Source organism: Pinus tabuliformis, chromosome 4_2 (assembly GCF_031772625.1).
Source record: "Pinus tabuliformis cultivar Carrire ecotype Pingquan chromosome 4_2, CPIR1, whole genome shotgun sequence".
In the NCBI taxonomy this organism is placed as follows: domain Eukaryota; kingdom Viridiplantae; phylum Streptophyta; class Pinopsida; order Pinales; family Pinaceae; genus Pinus; species Pinus tabuliformis.
The window spans coordinates 711,399,854-711,420,091 of record NC_142304.1 but is presented as its reverse complement, the minus strand read 5'-3'; the positions used below and the strand labels follow the sequence as shown (position 1 = coordinate 711,420,091).

Sequence of the window (20,238 nt, the reverse complement as noted above, 5' to 3'; positions counted from 1 at the left end):
CGAAGAAAATGGTCATTGCTAAGTGTTATTTGTGCAAGTGTTTTATGTCATAGATGAAAGGGTATAAATATCAGGTGATAAATTATGCTAGATACATCTGAAGAAAAAATAATGAAAAATAGTTTTTTCCCACAAATAATAGAGCAGTCAAAAGGTTTAGAAAATGGGATCGACACGTTCAGTACCACTGGTAAGCACTTAAGGTATATCCACTCTGTCTAAAATTTAAAACTGTAAAGTACACACCGCCCCCATCTCATGACAGTAAAAGATGGCTTCAGAAAGCAACTTGTCATAAAATTTATTAATTAAATGCCTTAATTATTGTGCCTCTGCATATCCAAATCTGTCTAAAATCTAAAACTGTAAAGTACACACTACCTGTCTCATGATAGAAAAAATGGCTTTAGAAAGCAGCTAGTTATGTGATTTCTTAATTAAATGCCTTAATTTTGTGCCTTTGGATTTTACCTATGCAACAACTGTTGCAGTGGCATCCAAATTTCTAATTGATTCTCTTCTTCAGTAAGTATACGCAAGTAAAATGTTTGCTGACATCCTTTCAAGGCAATAAGAAAATTTTTGACAAAAGATGCCTCATGTTTGGATTTCTTTGAAAAAACATTACATCCATTTTTCAAGTGCACCATCAATGCATACCTGTAGAACCGTCATTCCAATAGTACATTTCACAAGATGCTCAACTGCAGGATGCATCTGAGCATTTCTCGCAGCAAACCACATACTGCCAATAGCGAATAATGTTGTTGAAGCAAGAATACGATGATCAAGCTGCTCAAAATAACAAGTATGAAAATAGAATATTAACTGACTATAAAGAAAATAGAACGCTTATGTCTCAATTCATTAACTTTGAGTTCAAACATGAGCAAGTAAATTATCATTTCTGCAGGAAGTACAATCCAATCAAAAGGGCTCGACAAACAGCAAGTGGACAAATAAATTACCAAGTCTGGAGAGAGTATACCCAAGCAAAAAAGCTGGTCAAATAAAAAAGCATGAAATAATAGCTACAGCAGAGGGTAAAACAAAGTGAGTAAGATGACAATAAAAAAAGACAAATCTTTGGATACTGAAGTGGCATCTTCAGAAGTTAGGAAGAACTGCCTGGTTAGGTCAGTTATCAGGTTGCAATAGATTGTAGACTCTCTTATTAATGAGCTTTCACAGTTCCCTATCTAAGATAAACAATGGCGAGAGTCGATCTAGGGATGCTTCTTTGGACTAAGACTGGAAATAGATTTTGAGAAAAGGCCTTTAACATAAATGCAATGTTACATTTATCATTATCGGCAATTTATCGCCAGGGTTCCAAAATTTAAATTATTGGCAATATTGGGGAGAATATAGGAAATTATCAGGAAACTTTAAAAAATACAAAATAATTGTTTTTTCTCAATGTTTAACTTCTAAAAAAGCATAAACATTAAACAAACACATTGCTACATAAATATGAAAATAAAATCAACATATAAGATGTATAAGATGTCAAGTGATACATCAGACTTCGACATTGAAATATGATATTTGTCTTTAGCCATAAATATGATATTTGTTCTGAGTCATAAGATCTAATAGAATGATACAAAATCATATCAAAACAAAAATAAATCTATCTCATGAGATGAATCATGGCAATGAAAATTAGAACAACAAATTTCCCTTTGTTTGTTTGATGGAAAATGGTCGCAATATAATTCATCGACCAAAAATTACATAAAATATTCAAATTTTGAAAACAACATATAATTCATGTGCATCTATATGAATCCAAATTATTATACACAAATATGCAAAATTTCTCATATATATAGCAAGGGTGCATATAACCAAAATATCATCGAATGCAAGCCATCTTTGAATCAAAAATATCAATAGAGAGGCTCTAAATGGCCTCTGAAATCCAAAGAAAATCATGCTACAACAAATTGCTACATAAAATCAAAGCCATTGCCTATATTGGGATCCTCCACATCAAGATCACCCTTTGAGCATTAAAATAAGATAGAAAATCTTAACATGCTAATCAATGATTTTGCTTGAGTGAAGTGTCCTTTTTTACTTGGATCGTGAATAACTGAGTTAAGTGTACAGTAATACTACAGTCATGAAACACACTCTCAGAAATCTTTTGGATGATACATTAATGATAAAAGCACAATTTCATTATATTTCCTGTCTACATATATACAGGGAAAGGAACACAGTATCTGATCAGCTTTCCAAAGAAGGTTCACAGCAGGACCATGGTACATGGATGATCATAGAACACATCAGAGCAGAACATTTTCGATTTTATCAATGTCTTTTTATAGATCGTGATGGCAGAGTTGAAGACATGGCATAACAAAGGATTCTGCAATTTTGTAGAGATAAGAGCACATATCTTTCATGTTTATCTCAGGCCTATGGTTTATTTTGCTCGATACTTTTTGGAAATTTTTTATGTATATATCTATATATATATAACTAGATACTTTTGATATGAAGTTATTTTGATGGACAGTCATGATCCGTTGAGAGGTCAACACACAGTTTTGGATATGCTTATCAGCATCTGCTATATGTAATTTTCACTATAAATTAATGAAAATTACGATTTTTCCTTTGGAAAAAAATAGTAGTCATGAAGGACGAGTTCAATAGTCAATGCCACCAGCATCGTGGTACATAGAGGGCTTGGTGATCTTGATTAAATGTTAGTTCCATTCTCTCGTACATCACAAAATGTAATAGAAACATTGCAATTCCACCAATCCTAAAGTCCTAAAAACTGTTAAGTTTGCTGGATTTTGAGTGGGATCTAAAATTCTACCTCCATATGAAATCCAATGAGGTCAAAACCACTCTCAAACATTCCAAGTCAATTATTGGTAATGATAAAAATTTAATTAAAAGGATGAAAATGAAAGATAAAGGAAAATGTCACTTTTACTTTTAATATTACCATTAACTATTAGGTTATGTATCTCATGAGATGAATCATGGGAAATTCAAACAATAGATTTCGCCTTGTTTGCTTGATGGAAATCGTCAGAATATCCCCATAACTCAATCCCCTAACTCACTTTTAAAAAATTAAGGTCAAAAGAAATATTATAACAAAAAAATTGTTAATAAGTTGAAATTGATAAAGCAGGGTGATAATTTCTAAATTATCGCAATAAATATTGGCGATAATATCGGCGAGGTGGTTTTCCGCAATAATATGGCAATAATTCTGATATTATCACGATATGTGCAACACTACATAAATGTGAAGGTAGATTCATCCAAATCTATTGCAATCTATGTCATAGGGTTCACTAAATTCCGAAGTTGTTGGGATTCGGATACGGATTTAGATACAAATACGTATACAGATCTGGATTCGCTAGATTTTTTAAAATCCAGGGTCTGAATACGGCAAAGATACATCAAGTATAAACAATATAATAATATTTTTTAAATTTTAAAAACACTTTTAGAGTTCAAAAATCAAATCCATTTATAAATCACAACATTTAAAACTGAAACCATTAGATATATTATAAATATGAAGACTGAAACACTGAAAGGATGCATCCTCCCTCATACAAAAAGGATAATATCATAAACGATAATAGTAAGTACAAAAATGAGTGTCTCAGCCATGATCAATCTACTAATATCATAATGTGCAGTAGGTTTAACTACACATCCTCAAATGGATCTACATTCTCTTTTGCATATTGCAACTCTACATCATGAATAGATGATGGGGGTCTTGGAATGTAGGAAGTTGCATCAGTAGACTGGACTAGTGGTGGAACAATATTCTCAAGTAGGTTGAGGTGAGTCATGGCATCCAGTGTTAGGTTCAAGTCAGAGATCTCAGGCTCCACATCCCACATTAGGCTCGAACCTTTTTTATACTTTGGTTCAGCATGTGATAGAAGACGGAGGTTGGAATGAACATACACAAGATCCTTAGCCTTTGCCGCTCCCAGCCTGTTTCGCTTCACTGAATGGATGAAGCGATATGTACTCCAATTCCTCTCAGATGATGAGGAACTAGCAACCTTTGATAACAACCTAGTGGCTAGTGTCGAGAGATGAATGCTATCCCCAACATGGAAGCTCCACCAAGTAATAGGATCAAGATTGTCTCGATCATCCATAGCTACTGGATCTAAAAAGCTACGATTAGATTGTACAAATCCTCCAAATTCTTGACGTACTTCCATCGCAACTACCACATCTCTATACATTTTCCTCAAACCTGTCCTGTATTCTTGTACCACTTAGGAATCCTTGTTTGGCACTGTTTTACCAGGTAAAGACAAAAGTTGGTAATGATAATATTTGGGGTTCAATGCATACGCCAAGAGGTGTAATGGTGTGGTCATTTTGTTCCACTTTTTGGTAACTGTACTTCACTAAATAATAAAATGTTTCAAAAGGGTCATTTTCACTTGCCTTGATAATTTCACTTAGCCTCTCTAACATACTATCAATGTTTTCATAAAATTCCCCCAAGCAAGGTGTATCTGTGTCAAATGTCTTGATCAAGGTCAGGATTGGTTCAGTAAACCATATAAGGTATTGGACCTTGTCCCACCATGCATCATCAAGAATGATGGACTTGATTTTTTGCACTCTATCAGAAGTGGAAGTCCTCCATGATTCCTAAAGAGGGTCAATGGTCATTGCTTGTAATATTTGTCTCACCTCCACAAGCCTGTTTATGACAAGGGTGTGGGAGGAAAAATGGGTTTCGGCAACCTGCAAGTTTCAAGAAGACAAATCTCAAATGAGAAATCATATATAAATATGTAATAAAAATTAAGAATTTCCAAATTCCAATACAAATAATATTGATTAAAAAAAGAGTACCTTCAGTAGCTTCAACTTTGCAAAACCTTGATATATGGCCTAGGACATTGAATGATTGGTTATGAACATTTGGATTTCTTTTGTTGCTACATATATTTCATTAATCCATTCAATCTCATCAATTTTGGCAAGCATAAGGTTCAATGAATGTACTGCACATGAAGTCCAAAAGATGTGATCATATCGACCCTCCATAATCAAACCTGCAACTCTACAAACTTGTGTGTTGTCTGAAATGACTTGGACAACATTATGTGGCCCCACACTTTCTATTACATCAATAAGAATTATGGATATGAAAGATGCATATTTCTCTATTCCCCTGCAATCAACAGCCTTCAAAAACATTGCGCCTTGGAGGCATATTGCAATAACATTAATTAATGGACAGTTTCTTTGGTCTCTCCATCTATCAGAAATGATTGACACCTCTGTTTCCGCCCATGTATCATGGATTGACTGTAGTTGTCTATCCACGGATTCTCTCAGATGCCAACAAAGCAGTGCGGACCTTTTCATATCCAGGGCTCTTGTACCCTTTTGGTGCTTCATTAACTATCTTAATCATTTGTTGCCAATAAGAAGAATGCACCAAATTGAATGTTAGCCCATTTGCATAGATGCAACGAGCTACATGTTCGTTGGTTGTGTCTCTACCCTGGTTATTGAAATTTGCTTCAAAAGGGCCTAGAGTGGGCCTTTTATTAGTTGTGGCAGTAGGCTTAAATGGCAATGGAAGCCTAGTTGTAGCGCTTTGCACAAGGTGTTTTCCCTTAGCAAGCTTCCTATTAGTAGCATCTTGCAAAGATGCATAGAATTTCATTTTTCCAGGACTCAAACCTTGGCCATGTTTGCCATTTGCATCTTTTGGCTCAATGCATACTTGCACCCCTGTGTTAGTGTTAATTTTAGGTATGTTCTATGCTAGAGCAATTTATTTAAATTTTCACAGTTAGCAATCACATCAACATTAAGATAAACTGCAGATAGAACATAAATATAAATCACAGAAGACAAGAGGACACAAGATGTGGCGTTAGCCAGGAACAAATCCCACGATGTGTGGGAAACCCTTGATCAATTCTTCTTTTATGTTCTTCAAAGTTCAACAGAGAAAGAGAGAGAGAGAGATAGTAAATTTACAATAGAAGTCAACACTTTGACTTATCTAGATTTAGCATAGATCATTTCGTATAACGATGAGATCAGTTGAAGACATTCTGCTTCAACTGATTCTCAAGGTGACTCCTTCACCTATCATCGTGCTGCATCTGGTCCTCTAGCTGCACCACTACATACTGCACCATGTTGCACTAATCATGATAATCATCATGCTGCCCATGTCCATGATCTTATCATGTTGCCCTTCATGTTCATGATCTTATCATGTTGCCCATACTAATATGCATCATTGTCCTTACAGATGTGTATTATCATTATGTTGTTGCCCGTGCAGATTTGTATTATCATTATGTTGCTGCCCTTACATCATGCTACTTTGTCACTTCTTCGAAACATGATGAGCTAGATCTGATTGTAGTGATGATACGTATGCCAAGGATCTTCTCATTGAATTCTTATAGCAAGACTGTAACAAGTCTGCTACAGGACTGCCACCGAAATCAGAACTGCTCCTAAGATTGCCATGTCTTAATTCATCCGAGTAGACTGAACTCACTACGGTTCCATGACCTTGTCTGTAAATCCATTTCACTGTGACTTTGCCTGACTGTAGCTCTTTGTGGCTTCATGCATTTACAGTGATTCCTCTTCATAACTGCGGCTGTGTATAAAGAGTTTCCATGACAGCGTATAGATTCCATGACTGTCCTTGCTGTGCGTATAGATTCTATAACTGCGTATTGTTTCCATTGTTGTGCATTTGGTTTCTATTGCAGTGTATAAGGTCTTCCAACGTATCTGCGTATGACCTGTGAATGAGTCTTCATAACAATGTGTTGACTGCATGGGATCAGTCTTCAAGACTGCGTTGGTTCATGACTGCGTTTCAATATTTCCAAGACCGCATATTCCATGGCTGCGTATAGACTGTGTCTCCAGGAACGTATAGAGTCTTCATGTTGTTGCGTATGTATATCTGCGTATTCTATTACACAACGGAGCAGATTCATCACGTTGTCATGAACTGCGTGTTTCATGAATAGCGTATATGGTCTTCTCTTGGATCATTACCATGGAGGCCCTAGAACTTCATAATATTTACTTGTCATGACTATGTCGAGAATACATCATTGTGGGATTACTGAGCTCCTTCTTAACCGAGACTGTGAGAGTATGTTGAGAGTGTGTACCCCTGTAATGCTTGTTCGAAACCACAGGGATCCTTCTCCTAACCGAAAACATTGTACTTCTTCATCCGAGATTTTTGTGCTTCTTAACATGACTGAGATTTCAGAGAGATATATGCAAAGTTGCAGAGGCTTATGTGAAGTTCTTTGCACTCCTGTAATGCAGATTTCAAACCCTATAACTGACCTCCGAAAATCTCAGACAAACCGAGTTCTTCACTGAGTTTTTGCAGATACCCCAGCTGGGTATAAATAGTGGTTATGTCTCCATTTTTTAGCCGACTTTAACAAGTGAACCGTTGTGTCTTTTATATGAGCCGACATGACATTTGTATATATATTTGAGGCCGACATGATGTTCTCCTTATCATTTTGCTTGCAAAATTCTTTGTGCTTGTTTTGGAGGATTGTGCTTGGTCTTGGAGAGTTGCTCTAAGCTTGTATACATTTTACATAGGCTCATGAAGAGCTCTTTATTCATGACTTTGACTCTTTGACCTTAAATATAAATCCTAAGGCTCTCAATGGGAGCCATCTATAAAACCTCTTGCTCATGAAACCCATGCAGCAAGGAATAATAAACTTATTTTCTTGTTTTACAAAAATCATAATTACAATGAAAACCAAAACCTAGTTATATTTTCTTCAACAATTTTTGTGAAAAGATGTCATTTCATCAACCATGGCCTCTTTCAAAAGTTTGCCATCCTCTGCAGCAAAGAATAATAAATTTATTTTCTTGTTTTACAAAAATCATAATTACAATGAAAACCGAACCTAGTTATATTTTCTTCAATAATTTTTGTGCCAAGATGCCATTTCATCAACCATGGTCTCTTTCCAAAGTTTGCCATCCTCTGAATCTACTGCTTCCCTCACAGTTCTGGGATCGTCGTCAGTGATAGATAAAGAAAAATTTGAACAGAAAGCAGATGGACTATACCTTTCTATCTACCTTCTTTCTCGAACTGATCTTCTCACAGCTGGAGTTTCTGGCTCTTCATCTTTTGATTCCTCTTCCGTTGTAGAGTCAGATTCTTCCTCCTTTAGCTCAAACTCTATCTTCTCAGGTTCCTTTGGTAAGACTTCATGTTTAATAACATCTTTCACCTCTCTAAACACCACATCGCGGTTGTACACAACCTTCCTTGTTTTTGGGTTCCAAAGCTTATAACCTTTTAAACCATCTTTATACCCAATAAATATGCACCTTTCAGATTTACTATCCAACTTGGTTCTTTTCTCCTTTGGAACATGTACATATGCATCACATCCAAATACCCTCAGATGTGAAAGAGATGGTTTCTTACCAGTCCATAACTCTTGTGGAATCTTATCCTCCAACGTTGATGAAGGTGATCTATTGACCAAGTAACATGCAGTCTCCACCGCCTCTGCCCAGAATTCTTGTCCTAACCCGACACCACTAAGCATACTTCTTGCCTTTTCATCAATGTCATGTTCATTCTTTCTGCAACTCCATTTTGTTGAGGTGTGTATGGAATAGTCTTTTGTCATGCTATACTACACTTCTTACAAAACTCTTCATATTCCTTCTTGCAAGACTCTCCACCGTTATCTGTCCTCAGTACCTTTATCTTCTTCTCTCTCTAGTTTTCCATCGAAGCCTTCAATTCTTTAAACCTGTCAAAGACTTCAGATTTCTTCCTGAGGAAATATATCCATGTATTCCTTGAGAATTCATCTATAAATGATACATAGTACACAGAATTACCTAGTGATGGAACCGACACAATTCCAAACACATCATTGTGCATAAGCTCTAATATTTGTTTCACCCTCTTAGCACCAGAGTGAAGCTCACCCGATTCTACTTCCCATATACACAACTTTCACAGAAATCACAATCCAAAGAGAAATTAAACATACCTTCTACCTATTGAAGAATCTAGGGCTATTAGAATTAATGAGATTCTTCTTGCATCATAACTATTTGAGAGGTATTTAGCTTTTTGCTTATTAGCATATTCTTTAGTGTGTCTTATTTAGTTCATCAAATAGCTACCAAAATAAAGAGACAAGAACACATTGTTGGCATTTTGCCAGGGCCAAAACCTCTCCCTCTTGGAGAGGAAAACTCGCACATAATTCTTGTTATAGAGATTCCAATTGACAAACACCAAGACCATGAACCTTGACTTCTAATGCCACTCCAAGACCAAGACAACAATCCTCTTCTTTGTCACTGTTGAGACCATCATCATCATAGCTGTGTTACAAAGTTAAATTCCATCATTGAGGTTATTGCACCTTCACCTTCATCATGATCATTATTGTTGCCTTTTTGTTAGATCTTCACTGAGCTCTTATTTCTGTGTTTTTCATAAGTTTGTCTTCATCAAATTGAGATCAAGTTCATGACTTCAACCAAATTGTATGTCATGCCAAGTCACGTTACTGTAGGATCTATTCATCGCAATTGATGAGATCATTGAGATCCTTTTTGCCACCCTTAATTCCAGACTGTAACCATGATTATATGCGAGATCACTTAGTGACTACGTTCAGATATCTACATCATCACTTAGATCATTCGATGTGTTTTTCTGTGTGCTCAGAGATCTAATGTATTACTCATTGAAGAACAATGATCTAAAAGTTGTGTATATGCCAAGAGTGTCTAACTCCATCCACAATTACAGTGACTGTGTTGGAGAGGACGAGACTGTAATTGCGTTGAGATCATGATCGCAGGCATAGAGTATCATTCTCCTTCACCGAGACAGAGTATCCACCGAGCACCGAGACAGAGAATTCATCGAGCACCAAGACAGAGCATTCATCGAGATAGTAAGATTATAGTCACGTTGTTATATTTCATTGTGTCGAGATTCTCTGAGGAGTTCAATCTTCTTTCTTTCAACGCTGATCTTTAGTCTTATATATATAGTGATCATGTCTTCCATATCAAGTCGACATTACAATAGATCGTTGTGACACCAATTTTGAGCCGACTTGACATCTGTAAGTGCTTTGAGGCCGACATGAGTGTCTTTCTCATTGTTTAGCTCGCAGACTTGTTTGGAGGATTGCGCTTGTCTTGGAGGGCTACTTGACACTAGGTTGACCCATATTCATTACATACATGCTCAAGAAGAGTTCTTTAACATGATCTTGACTCTTTGACTTTTCTAGACCTATGGAATGAGTAAGAAATTCATTCGTATAATTTACAAAAATAATATTTATTTTTCTTGATAGGTACAAAGATCAAAATTACATTTACAAATACCGAACCTAGTTACACTTTCTTCAACTCCCTCTTAACTAGGGAGGTATTTACAATGGTACTTGGTCATTCTCAATATGAAGAATTTCTCATAAGAAGAATCAGATTGATAATCCCATCTGTATAGCATCATATCAACCAGCATTGTCATAGTGCAAGGCCTTGACTAACAGCGCCATCTCTCCACGAGACCATCAGCTACAATGTTGGCGAGACCAATGATTATTACACACCTTCATCATTGTCTCTCAAGGTACATACCCACCCAGTGTTCACTGAGTATGATCTTCTAGGACTATTCTTATGTTGGGTTCCCAGCCCTCAAAGAATATCGGTCCTCTTGCCTACTCTTATCTTGGATGCTCTACACATCCTCAAAGAGCATCGGATGTGAAATGATTACCCAATGCTCCATTCTTTCTTCCCAGGTGAAGACAAGAATGTTGTGTTTATCTCTCCCTCTCAATTAGGGAGGATACATCCATCATGTGTCTACATTTCTCTTCATGGCCTTCACTAAAACCTACGGTTGTTAGTCCTGGTCTAGTGCATGACACATGAAATAGAAAAACACATTTGTCACTCCCTTTTAATCAGGGGTGACCCAATCCAAGCTCCCTCTTGTTGGAATTTCTAACTCTAACTGTTAGAAATCCTTCCTGTGCTTTCTGATTTATTTCTTCCTACTTGTTTTGTTAATTAACAAGTTATTTACCATGTAAATACTAAAAGTAAATACAAGTACAGTCACAACACATACAAATCATCAACTTTAGGAAAAAAACAAGCACACAAGTACACTGTTATTTTTGGACTAATGCCCCCAGAAAAACCCAATGCGGGAAAACCAGTGCAGTGATTTGAGGGTTTTATTATTAAGTAGTTTCATAATACAATCTAGGTGTCAGAAATGGCTCACCCAACAGAGAATGCCCTTGGCAGTAGTACCTCTCAGTCAGAGATAGATATCAGCCCCAATCTACCCCATGAAATCTCCCAGCATCAACCTCTAGGGTCTGCGTCAGCCTCTCTAGCCCAGCGTCAGCCTCCCTGGCCCAGTGTCAGCCTCTCTAGGCTCTGTGTCAGCCTCTGGAGCCTTTGCGTCTCCCATGCTGGCCCTCCTAAGGCTCTGTGCAGCTCCTGGCTGCCTCTGCGTGGCCTCTAGCTGCTTTTGTGTGGCCTCTAGCTGGCTCTAAATCAACCCTCTCCCGACTTCTGTGCTGATGCTCGCAGTACTATCTCTACCTCTTTGCTACTGCATTCACTGCCCCTCAGCTGCAACTCTAATCACTCCTTCAATTTCCTCAGCAAGCCCTACCCTAGAAAATCAAATTCTTGATCAACTCAGTGTGTTCTCCAAGTGACCCTCAAGCCTCCTCTTATACTTTTCTCATTGACATTTCAATGGCCGAGATTAAGTCCCTCATCAACGGCTAAAATTAGATCTGGCTTGATCCATGACTTTTGGACCATTCTAACTCAATTTATTTTAGTTCACATTAATATTTTATTTTCCCTAAGTTTAGACTTAGGGACTCCATTAAAAATATTAATTATTTTAATATCTCCCAAAACTGGTTAGATTCTACCCAAACCATTTCTGGGTATTGGAGATCTCATGTGCTTTAGCCTCTCCACCAATTTTTGTGGCTAGAGCACATCCAATGCTACCCCAAATCAACACCTCTTGATCAAGGACCTATCACAGCTCCCTCTGAGCAAGGGACTCTTCTTTTTCATCAACAAGTTCTTCTTCGTGGGTCCTTCGAACGCTTGATCAACTTCTTTCCTTGATCTCATGAAATTCAATTGAGCTTCTTCCTTGTAGGGCATCAGCCATCGATCACTTTCCTTCTTGGTTTGTCATGTCATTCCTTTCTTCATGGAAAGTGGCCTCCTTGATGCATAACTTGAACCTTCATCATATGGCTACTTCTTCCTCATCATGTTACTTTCAGGAATTTCCATCCACCACATGAATGTTGGTTGTACTTGTACTTGCAATTCTTGTTCCAGTAGCCCTGCATGAACTCATCCAGATATTACTCAAGAAATCAAAACATAACATTAAATCAAATCATACCTTTCGAGATGGATCTTCATCATGACATATTCATGTAGGTATCAGTATCCTGCATACATGTTGACATATCTCCAAAGATATCCATTGTCAAGGGTCTCCATCTTTTCCAGACTTTCATCAGAGTCTTCATATCTTTCTGGGAGATTTCTTAGTCAAATCTTCTTGGTCCTTTGGATGTTGATTTCCTTCATCATGCTTGCATATCTCATGATCTCTTCCTTCCTCACACATTCCTTTCCCAGGAGCTTTCAATCAGAGTTTCTTAATTGTAGTCAACCACCTCATACTTCATATGAGGACATATTATGTTGATTTCATCTTAGTGTGACTTTATGCCTTCCTGCATCCTTTCAAAGGAGGAGATCCTTTTTCTCTTGATCATGCTTCTTAAGATAGAAGTAATGATCCATGTTACCTGCAACCATACGACATGACATTATAAAATTAAATATAGGCATACATACCTCATTTTACCTTTAGGTCATCTAGGCTTCTTCCAGCAGCTTCCTTGATTGAAGTGTCTTCAATCCCTTAATTTGCTTCTTTTCTTATGTCATCATAACATCATCCATGAATTCCATAGGTTGGAGTTCTTGGTGAAACACTTGCTTCCTCTTCTAGATTAGTGAATCCTCCGATTAGGATTCTATCAGAGAATCTTGAGGATCTTGTATATCCCCATCTAGCAGATGTTTCCTTTTTGACTTGATGTATGATGAGACCTGTCCTGGATGACTTCTTCATTTCCTTCAATGTCCAATGAGGTTCCCAAGAGTTATATTCTGTGTTTGACTACCATGGATTTTGACCTTCATGATTCCCATGGTGATGCCACGAGCTCTTGCCTCTAATGCTCTCATGATGCCATGATGCATTTTATTATCATGATCATATCTAAAGATTTAGGAACTTATGATAGGACCCTTTTTGTGAGGGAGATCATTTTGATCATATTGGAGATCTGTTGCTCCCTCTTTCCATGACCCTTTCCTTCAGCGTCCTCCATTTTTCTGGTGATATGAGCTTCTTTCCATATTCTTCCATAGCATTGAATCTTATACTATTTGAGGACCAAACTTTCCTTTCCTTTCTGCACATGTTTGAAATACTTTTGTCTGCAACTTGTCTTTCTCTATAGAGACCACAAATTGCCGGATGAGGTAACCTTCTTGTTCATTGACATTTGTTACCTTGCTTATCAATGATGACTACCTTCTTATCATCTTTCCCAGACCTCCCAATTGAGATCTCATGAAGACATGACCTTCTTCATTGCATTTTAGAGAATATATCTTCTAGCATTTCATATATATCTCTTTATGTCTCCTCTTTTGCTACATAGGCATGGGAGGACCTTTGAGTGATTTCATATGAATCCTATGAGTCTCTTGTTGCATTCAAAGAATGCTTCACCTTCAGAGACCTTTCCATAGACATCACTGACTTCTCTTGAGGATTATGACAATCCTCCTTATTCTATGCAAGGACTTTCGATGACTCAACAAGCTATGGATCTCATTACAATCATGAAGTCATTTTACCAAATTAATTAATGAAAAATACTTACTTGATTGGTGAAGACAAAATCTTCTCCTTGATCAAGTTGATGATGGTTGAAAAAGATGTATGAGGGCTTCTTCTTGAATGATCTTCTTTCAAATGAGAAAGTCTTTCCTCAATAGAAAGGTTGCTCCTTTTCATGAGGATGATTTGTTGCTTCATCAGATGATCTTCTTTCGTAGTGTAGATCAGGATTGCTGCTAGGGTTTCAACTTTCTCCAAGCTAATGTGATCTTTGTTTTGAAATCCTTCGAGCTATCTTGATTTGTAGATATCTTGATGAGAGTCTTGGTGGTCTTCCAATGATGACTGTGGAGACACAAGTTCTTGTTGTTGTAGACTGTTGTTGTAGATTGCTAGGGTTTGATCACAATTAGGGTTTGATCCTGCAAGGTAGATCTTGATATCCTTCAACTTGCTTTGATGCCCTACTTGATCCCTGAATGTCTCCTTCTGCCCTTCATTAGACTACAAACATAGCTCTGATTCCATGTTGAAGAATCTAGGGCAATTAGAGTTAATGAGATTCTTCTTGCATGATAATTATCTAAGAGGTATTTAACTTTTTGCTTATAGCATATTCTTTAGTGTGTCTTCTTTAGTTCATCAAATAGCTACCAAAACAAACGGACAAGAACACAAAGTTTTCGCATTCTGTCTTCTTATAGAGATTCCAATCGACGAACACCAAGACCATGACCCTTGACTTCTAATGCCACTCCAAGACCAAGACAACAATCCTCTTCTTTGTCATTGTTGAGATCATCATCATCATAGCTGTGTTACAAAGTTCAATTCCATCACTGAGGTTATTGCACCTTCATCATGATCATTACTGCTGCCTTTTTGTTAGATCTTCACTGAGCTCTTATTTCTGCATTTTTCATAATTTTGTCTTCATCAAATTGAGACCAAGTTCATGACTTCAACCAAATTGTATGTCATGCCAAGTCACGTTACTGTAGGATCTATTCATCGCAATTGATGAGATCATTGAGATCCTTTTTGCCACCCTTAATTCGAGACTGTAACCATGATTATATGCGAGATCACTTAGTGACTGCGTTTAGATATCTGCGTCATCACTTAGATCATTCGATGTGTTTTTCCGTGTGCTCAGAGATCTGATGTATTACTCATTGAAGAACAGTGATCTAAAAGTTGTGTATATGTCGAGAGTGTCTAGCTCCATCCACAATTACAGTGACTGCAATTTATGTGACTGTGTTGGAGAGGTCGAGACTGTAATTGCGTTGAGATCGTGATCACAGGCATAGAGTATCATTCTCCTTCACCGAGACAGTGTATCATTCTTCCTTACCGAGACAACGTATCATTCTCCTTCACCGAGACAGAGTATCCACCGAGCACCGAGACAGAGAATTCACCGAGCACCAAGACAGAGCATTCATCGAGATAGTGAGATTATAGTCATGTTGTTATATTTCGCTGTGTCAAGATTCTCTGAGGAATTCAATCTTCTTTCTTTCAAAGTTGATCTTTAATCTTATATATATAGTGATCATGTCTTCCATATCAAGCCGACATTACAGTATATCATTGTGACACCAATTTTGAGCCGACTTGACATCTGTAAGTGCTTTGCGGCCGACATGAGTGTCTTTCTCATTGTTTAGCTGGTAGACTTCTTCTTTGGAGGATTGCGCTTGTCTTGTAGGGCTACTTGACACTAGGTTAACCCATATTCATTACATACATGCTCAAGAATAACATGATCTCGACTCTTTGACTTTTCTAGACCTATGGAATGAGCAAGAAACTCATTCGTATAATTTACAAAAATAATATTTCTTTTTCTTGATAGGTACAAAGATCACAATTACATTTACAAATATCGAACCTAGTTACACTTTTCTTCAACGCTACCATACCATTACCATGAAGTATTTGAAGGCCCTTCTCTCCAATATGTCCAAGCCTTTGATTCCATAGCATAGTCTTTTCTTCAAAGACCACTAGATTTTCTGCTCCACATTCAGGAACCACAGAACTATTGCACCCATCAACAACAGTCCTACCTTGAAGCTTGTACAGAGTTCCAATCCGAACTACCTGCATCAATACCAGTGCTCCCCGAAACATCTTGCAGGTATCTTTCTCGAACACTATTTTTACACCTACATCATCCAGCTTGCTTACAGAAATCAGATTTCTGACTAATGCAAGAATATGCATAACACCCGGAAGTGTTCTAATCCTTCCACCTTGCAACTTCAACTTGACTTTTCCACGACCGACGATTCTAGCCTTCATGTCATCCCCTAAGAAGACATCACCACCATCATATTTATCATACTCGCAGAACCACTCCCTGTGGGGAGTGAAGTGAAAGGATACACCTGAGTCAATCAACCATGCCTCATGATCTACATGTGTACTTGAAGAAGAAGCCAAGTACACATCCCCACCTTCATCTAAGGTGGTTTTCACCTCTGTAGAAGGAGCATCATCAGATCCCTTTCCTTTCTCAGGAGCTTTAGATCTACAGTCCTTTTTGAAGTGCCCTTCCTTTCCGCATTTCCAGCACACTTTTACAGGTTTTCCTGGAGATTTAGATCTCCCTCTAGATTTAGATCTCCCACTCGAGAATTTATTTTTGTTTCTGTTTTGGGACCGTCCTCATACAAACAAGGCATCACCATTCTGGCCCTCCGTATTTTTCTGCATCATCTCCTCTGATAGCAAGGATGAGACTATTTCATCAAACTACAAGGCAGTTACATTGCTACCTATTGCAACAACCAGACTATCCCACGAATCTGGTAGAGAATACAACAAACTGATGCACTTATCTTCATCTGAAATTTTCATATCAACAGATAACAACTAGTTTACCACAGTATTAAAGGCGTTCAGGTGCTCTGTCACCGAGTCTCCATCCTTCATCCTCAAGTTATACAGCTTTTTCCATAGGAACAGTTTATTCACCAGAGACTTAGATTGATACAAAATCCCCAACTTGTCCCACAAAGCCTTCGCTGAAGCTTCCCCCAATACATTCAACAATACTGAATCTGAGATACACAACCGTATTATGCTCTTTGCCTTCTAATCCAACTTCACCCAATCTTCAGCGGACATTGTTATTGGTTTAGTACTAGGATATACCGCGATCCACTGGTCTTTATCCACCAGTAGATCCTACATCTTGAGTTTCCACAACTCAAAACTCTAACCATTAAATTTCTTGATCTCTATCTTTCCACTGCTCGCCATCTTCTTTCACCACAAGAATCGATCCCGCAGATCTCCCACTGAACACGGTCTACCACAGACCCGAGCAAAACCCCTCAGCGGCAAAGGCGTCCCCTTGAAGCCAAAACTACTCTGACATCAAATAGGTTTTAACCCCGTACAAAAATTCCCTGCATATGAATTCTAAAAAACAGAAAATAAATAATGGTGAGAGCATAAAACATAAAACAAATATACACAAAGATTTTCCCCTGGATCTCAAAACCGGGACTACTAGATTGATTTTTCATTATATTCCTTTCAATGTTACAATAAATATATATACATGTCGAAGCATCCATAAACCCCAATCCATTAACCTTGGATTAGAACATAACTGTAGTTCCCTTGACTGGATCTACAAAATACCATGGACAGAAAACCATCATGCCCAAAAACATGTGTGAATTCCATGCACAAAACCATAGGTAGGTCCGCCCACCTAATACAGGGTCCAAAAAAAAAAATCTCAAGGCGCTATCCCGAACCCCGTGCAGGCAAGGTGGGCTGCCACCCCCCTTGTGACCCCCCTACTGTGCCCGTCACAACGTACATTGTTTGAAGAAGCGAAACCCTAAAATATAACACACACCCAACACTGTTTGAAGAAGCAAAACTCTAGAATCCAAAGCTCTAGTACCAAATGTTATGCAACCAGTTCACAAAAAGATAAATCAATGACTTAAAAATTTATCCTCTTCAACGGGGAAACCTCCTTTACATTACATAAAAGAACAACTTTTGGATGATACAAATGACAAGACCTCCTTTGTATATATAGGAGTCTAAGGGGTCATGATATAATCAAAGCCTACATAACAATAATAATGTAAGGGCACAACAATAACAATAGTGGGCTTCTAAAGGGCACAACAATAACAATATAGGGGCTACATGGGCACAACAATAACAATAAGAGGGATACACTAGTATGATAGGGACCTAACAATTTCCTTTCAGTGATGGGTACATTTTTACTAGGGTCATGACAGAGGAGTTCAACAATCAATGCACCTAACATCAAGGTGCATAAAGGGCTTGGTGCTCTTGATTAAATGCTAGTTCCATACCCTCATACATGAAAAAATCTAATGTAAACATTGCAATCCCCTAAATCTTGAAATGCTAAAAATTGTTAAGTTTGCTAGATCATGGTTGTTTGGGAGTGGAAGCGGGGAGCGACATTTTCAAAAGCTCCGAGGTCAGGATCGATTTTGGGAGTGAATATTATATAATATATATTTTATATATTTTGATGCATATATGTCAACAAAAGCATGTAGAATGATGAATTATTATAAAAAATATAAAAACATGGATTAAACCATATAACATCATTCACCTAGTAGTTATAATCTTCATCAACCACAGGTCTACAAATTACCAGTGTTCCACGGGGATGCGTCCCCCAGGGTGGGGTGCGCGCACCCCTCGTACCCCACGCACCCGGGACGGGGAGACTCTTGGGGGTGCGTTTCCCCACGTCCCCCTTTTGGGGAGACTCGGGGAGACGCAAGGGGGTGCGTTTCCCCAATGTGGGAGACTCGACTCCCCGAAAGGGGTACTTCTGGGCGTCCCCCCCAAAAATGGGGTTCTTCTGGGCGTCCCCCCGAAAATGGGGTTCTTCTGGGCGTCCCCCCTTCATTTTTGTCTAATTACCCTTTATAAACCAAAAAAAAAAAATAAAAAAATGAAAATTAATTTATTAAAAAAACATAAAAAATAAAAATAAACTAAATTAACAATTACAAATAAAAAATTACATGAACAAGTTAGGGTTAACTCCACTTTTCAAGTTTTCATTCTGCCGCCATTCATTATGCTCTTACCTCAACGCATTTTTTTCTTCCATCTGCTCTCACTGCGCCCACGAGAGCTTCAGCGCATCCTCACTCTTCTCCACGCAGCGGCTTGCTGTTAGCACTTAGCAGTCGTTGCCCAACAGGTGTTGGCAAAACAGAATTAGCTAAGGCTCTTGCATCCTATTTATTTAATACTGATGAAGCTCTAGTGAGGATTGACATGAGTGAATACATGGAGAAGCATGCAGTTTCAAGGCTAATTGGAGCACCACCAGGGTATGTGGGTTATGAAGAAGGGGGACAGTTGACTGAGTCTATACGTAGAAGGCCTTATGCAATTATTCTGTTTGATGAAATTGAGAAGGCACATACAGATGCCTTCAATATTCTACTTCAGATTTTAGATGACGGAAGGGTCACTGATTCTCAGGGTCGAACTGTAAGCTTCACCAACACTGTCATTATTATGACTTCAAACATTGGTTCTCAGTACATTCTAAGTAGGCTTGATGATGAACCTGGCTCAAAAGAGGAACTGTATGAGAGAATGAAGAACAGGGTTATGGAAGTGGCTCAAACGACATTTCGCCCTGAGTTCATGAATCGCATTGATGAGTATATTGTTTTCCAACCTCTAGACCATGAACAAATTAAGAGCATTGTAAGATTACAGGTATGTGGTTCATCTATCGTCATTCTTTTAGTGAAAACCAAAGCGAAATAGCGGAGGTTGGTCAGATATATTAGAAGTTAATTTATTTATAACTTTTTGATTTAATCATATAGAAACAACTGTTTGGAATATATGTTAGTTTCAGTTATTATTTTGGTTTTCAATGTAAATTATAGAATGATGATTGATGAATGATAATTGATATGGATCAATGTACATTGTATTTGAATATTTGAATTTCATATTGAATTTTATTATTGAATCTTATGGTATTGAATCTTGACGAATTAGCATTATTGAACAATGAATATGAACATGAAAATTTCAAAATTATATACATATATATAAATTTATAATATATATAATTAAAAATTATATTATATATACCTCGACGTCTCCCCGTCTCCCCTAAATTTCCCTAAAATTTCAGG

At 37.7% G+C, this 20,238-nt stretch overlaps 1 protein-coding gene and 1 pseudogene across 1 annotated transcript in view; one reads left to right on the top strand and one right to left on the bottom strand.

Moving 5' to 3' along the window:
* Window positions 1-20,238, bottom strand: part of COX15 (cytochrome c oxidase 15) — a 209,034-nt gene that overhangs the window by 78,560 nt on the left and 110,236 nt on the right. The window contains exon 7 of the mRNA XM_089424097.1: window positions 661-792. Coding sequence (XP_089280223.1) covers window positions 661-792 — 132 coding nt within the window. The remainder of the gene's footprint in view (window positions 1-660; window positions 793-20,238) is intronic.
* Window positions 18,948-19,858, top strand: LOC149171478 (chaperone protein ClpB3, chloroplastic pseudogene; annotated as a pseudogene).